Source organism: Humulus lupulus, chromosome 6 (assembly GCF_963169125.1).
Source record: "Humulus lupulus chromosome 6, drHumLupu1.1, whole genome shotgun sequence".
Taxonomy (NCBI): domain Eukaryota; kingdom Viridiplantae; phylum Streptophyta; class Magnoliopsida; order Rosales; family Cannabaceae; genus Humulus; species Humulus lupulus.
Genome location: NC_084798.1, coordinates 7445430 through 7449417, shown reverse-complemented (window position 1 = coordinate 7449417; position 3988 = coordinate 7445430). Strand labels below are relative to the sequence as shown.

The following is a 3988-nucleotide window of genomic DNA, read 5'->3' as shown; positions in this document are numbered from 1 at the left end:
GTTGATACACAGTTGTCTCGTAAGATTAAAATGGTCCAATCCGACTGGGGTGTGGAATTTCGCTCTTTAAGCACAGTTTTACAGAGTTTGGGGATTATCCATCGTCTCTCTTGTCCACATACTTCCTCTCAGAATAGACGTGTCGAGCGTAAACATCGCCATGTTGTTGAACTCGGGCTTGCCATGATTGCTCACTCTTCTCTCCCTCTTACTTTTTGGAACTATGCTTTTCACACTGCTGTTTATCTGATAAATAGACTGCCCAATTCTGTGTTGTCCTTTTCTTCCCCTTATTTTACCTTGTATGGTAAGCATCCTTCATATTCCCAGCTGCGTGTTTTTGGGTGTGCTTCCTTTCCCTTCTTATGCCCCTATAATCAAAACAAGCTTCAATTTCGTAGCTTGGAATGTGTCTTCATCGGCTATAGTTCTCAGCACAAAGGCTATTTGTGCCTCCATCGTGATATTGGTCGTGTCTATGTTTCCCGTCATGTGATTTTCAATGAGTACTCTTTCCCTTTTCGGTCCGCTTTCCCTTCTTCTCCTTCATCTTCCTCTATTCCCTCCTTTTCTATACCTTCATTCGTGCCCCCTATCCTTCTTCCTCTTGCTCCTTTTCCTTCTGTTTCTTCGTCCCCTCCTTCTACCACTTCATCTCTTCCTGCCTCTTCTTCCTCATCTCCTTCCATCCCTCCCACCCCTTCTTGTCTCCCTATTTCGACTTCGCCAAGTGAGTCCTTGGCTGCTCCGCCACCTCCAGCTCCCTGCCCCTCCAATTTGCATCCTATGGTGACAAGAGCTAAAGCTGGCATTCATAAACCTCGCTTGTTACTGAGTGTATATGCTGCCTCTCCTCCTGAACCCACTTCTTATTGTGAGGCTGCTAAATCTGAGGTGTGGCTACATGCTATGAGAGCTGAAATTGCTGCTTTACATAAAAATCAGACTTGGCATTTGGTTCCTGCCAGTAAAGCCTCTCATGTTATTGGTTGCATGTGGGTATATAAGTTGAAACTTAAGCCAAATGATGAGGTTGATCGATACAAGGCTCGTTTGGTTGCCAAGGGATATAGTCAAACGGAGGGCCTCGATTATTTTGAAACCTTTAGCCCGGCTGTAAAGCCTACTACAATTCGCATCATTCTTTCTTTGGCTATACAACATAGTTGGTGTCTTCGCCAATTAGATGTGCAAAATGCCTTTCTTCTTGGTGAGTTGACCGAAGCAGTTTTTATGTCTCAGCCACCGGGTTTCATTGACTCTACACACCCTGATTTTGTTTGTAAATTGGACAAATCTATCAATGGATTGAAGCAGTCACCACGCGCCTGGTATACTAAACTGAGTTATTCTTTGTTGGCCAAAGGTTTTCTTAGTTCTCACTCCGACTCTTCTATGTTTGTTCTTTCCAAACCTGGCTGTTATATAGTTGTACTTATTTACGTTGATGATATTATCGTTGCTGGCCCAAATGCCTCTCATATCTCAGCCTTGCTTACCACTTTGGGTCGTGAGTTTTCTATTAAAGATCTTGGTGATCTGCACTATTTCTTGGGTGTTGAGGTTCAGCGCACTCCTACTGGTCTTCATCTTAGTCAGTCCAAGTACATCATGGACCTTCTTGCCTGTGCTCAAATGTTGGATTCTAAATAGATGGCCACTCCTATGTCTTCTTCTCAGAGTCTATCCATTTCTTCAGGTGTGCCTCTTGTTGATGGCTCTCAATATCGGTCCATTGTTGGTGCCTTGCAGTATTGTACTTTGACGCGTCCTGATATTGCCTTCTCGGTCAATAAGGCCTGCCAATTTATGCATTCGCCCACTGATGTCCATTGGCTTGCGGTCAAGCGAATCCTACGTTATTTGTCGGGCACTATTGATTATGGCCTTCACTATCAATCCTCGGCAGATTCTAGTGTGCTATGTTATACAGATGCTGATTGGGCCTCCTGCCCGAGTGATAGGCGCAACACAAATGCCTTTTGTATTTTTCATGGATTGAATTTGGTTTCCTGGTCTTCTAGTAAGCAACGGGTTGTCTCTAGGTCTAGCATGGAATCAGAATATCGAAGTCTTGCCAATGGCACTGCTGAACTATTGTGGTTGCAGGCTCTCTTTTCTGACTTGCAGACCCATTGTCTTTGCCTCCTGTACTACTCTGCGACAATATTGGTGCTACTTATCTGAGTTCCAATCCTGTTTTGCACTCTAGAACTAAGCATATTGAATTGGACTTTCATTTTGTCCGTGAAAAAGTTGCTGCCAAACATCTCATTATTCGTTACACACCTTCCATTCAACAGATTGCGGATGCCTTAACCAAGCCTTTACCTACTCAACAATTTTTGTCACTAAGGTCCAAGCTCACCATTCTTCCCAGACCAATGAGCTCGAGGGGGGCTGTTAAGACTAATTAACTATTACATTGTTTATTAGTGTATATTTATTTTAGTCCTTTATTTCTAGTGCCTCTGAATTGAGCTTACACATGTATAGGCTAGTAGTTGTACAGACCCTTTCTCTTGTATATATGTGTACACTATTTCATTGATGTTTTATTGAGCAATAATATAGAGAAATAGAATTCTCTCAAATATTCTCTCCTAATCATATTTCTCAACTAATCAATAGTACATCGATACTCTGCGTTGAAATTTGACTAAAATTTTGGTGAGCTATAACTTTTTGCTTAAATGTCTGTTTTAGTTAATTTTTTTAATCTTAGTATTTTTTCGAGATCTATACGTTTAACATATTTAAAGCCTTAAATTTTTTTATGTAGAATACAAAAATTAATCATGAGTGCACATTAATATAAGAGAGAGTGAGAAGTATAATAAAATCAGTACTATAATCAAAATTATTAAAAATAACATATATTTTATATACTTGTTAAATTTGTCAAATGATTAAATAGAGTATATTATTAAGGATATAAACAGAAATTTCTCTATTCTTTTTATATATGACGTGCGAAACAAGTGCAAAAGGGTAATTAATGATTATTGACCAAGACTTACCCAATAAAGTCTTCTGATAAAGATAATGCAGAGTAGGACCAACAACACATTTCCAAGTCTAGTCAAGCACGTGAAGCATATACGTTTGTACAACTCATCTTTTGTGTTTGTTTTTATTATTCATAATTGAACCATTCTGTTTCTTGTCAAAGATCGATCAATCTTAGAGTAACTGACCAATCACAAAAGCTTTCTCCATTAAAATTGATGAGAGAAACTAGCAAAGGTGAATTGATCATCTGGTAAAACTTGTGTGTCTTACATCTTCTACTTGCATGGAGAAAAATGATGAGACATTGCCATTCTTATTTGAGAGATATATCGATTTTGTTAAACACATATTTTCTTCATGTAAGGACCAATATTTTGTGTATGACAAATTAGGTCCAGTCGCGTTTGGAATGGACTCTTGTTATGTCTGGAGTATATTTGTTTTTAGTTAGACTCCACGTCAGCATGTGTGGAAAGCAAGGCTGTTAGTGAGTTACAGCTGTTAGTTGGTTCGGGATTATACCTAATTACAGCCAAGGATATATATTGGGCTGGTTAATTAGTTACAACTAACTCTCTTTGTTCGACACATTGGATTGGGTGTTTTTGCTCTGTTTTCTTTCTTCTTCTTTCATTGATTTTTTTGCAGGTGTTTTCAAGAAACTCCATTGAAGATGGCTGGAGGTTTTTGTGCAAGCTCCTGGATCAAGCCGTAATTGCTAAAGGAGTTTAGCTGGGTCTTGAAGGTGTAGATTCGAAGGTTTTCGGGTTTGAGACATTGTTGAAGGGAGTTCACCATTGAAGCAAGGGGATCTTGCATTAATAATAACCAAGGGATTTGGTTGATTAGGGTAATTAGCTTCATTGTATATTGAGATAGTTTGTACAGATTTTACATATTGAATCTTGAACTGGTTTATGTAAAATTGCTTCTGAATATAGTAAGAGTTCTTACCTTGGTTCAGGGAACCCAAGCA

At 39.2% G+C, this 3988-nt stretch overlaps 1 protein-coding gene across 1 annotated transcript; it reads left to right on the top strand.

The window, feature by feature from the left end:
• The first annotated feature begins 1653 nt into the window (after positions 1-1653).
• LOC133784610 (uncharacterized mitochondrial protein AtMg00810-like) lies at positions 1654-3744 on the top strand. The gene is made up of 2 exons (XM_062223902.1): positions 1654-2172; positions 3661-3744. Exons 1-2 carry the CDS (start codon positions 1654-1656, stop codon positions 3742-3744), a joined length of 603 nt encoding a protein of 200 aa, XP_062079886.1.
• Positions 3745-3988: the final 244 nt, after the last annotated feature.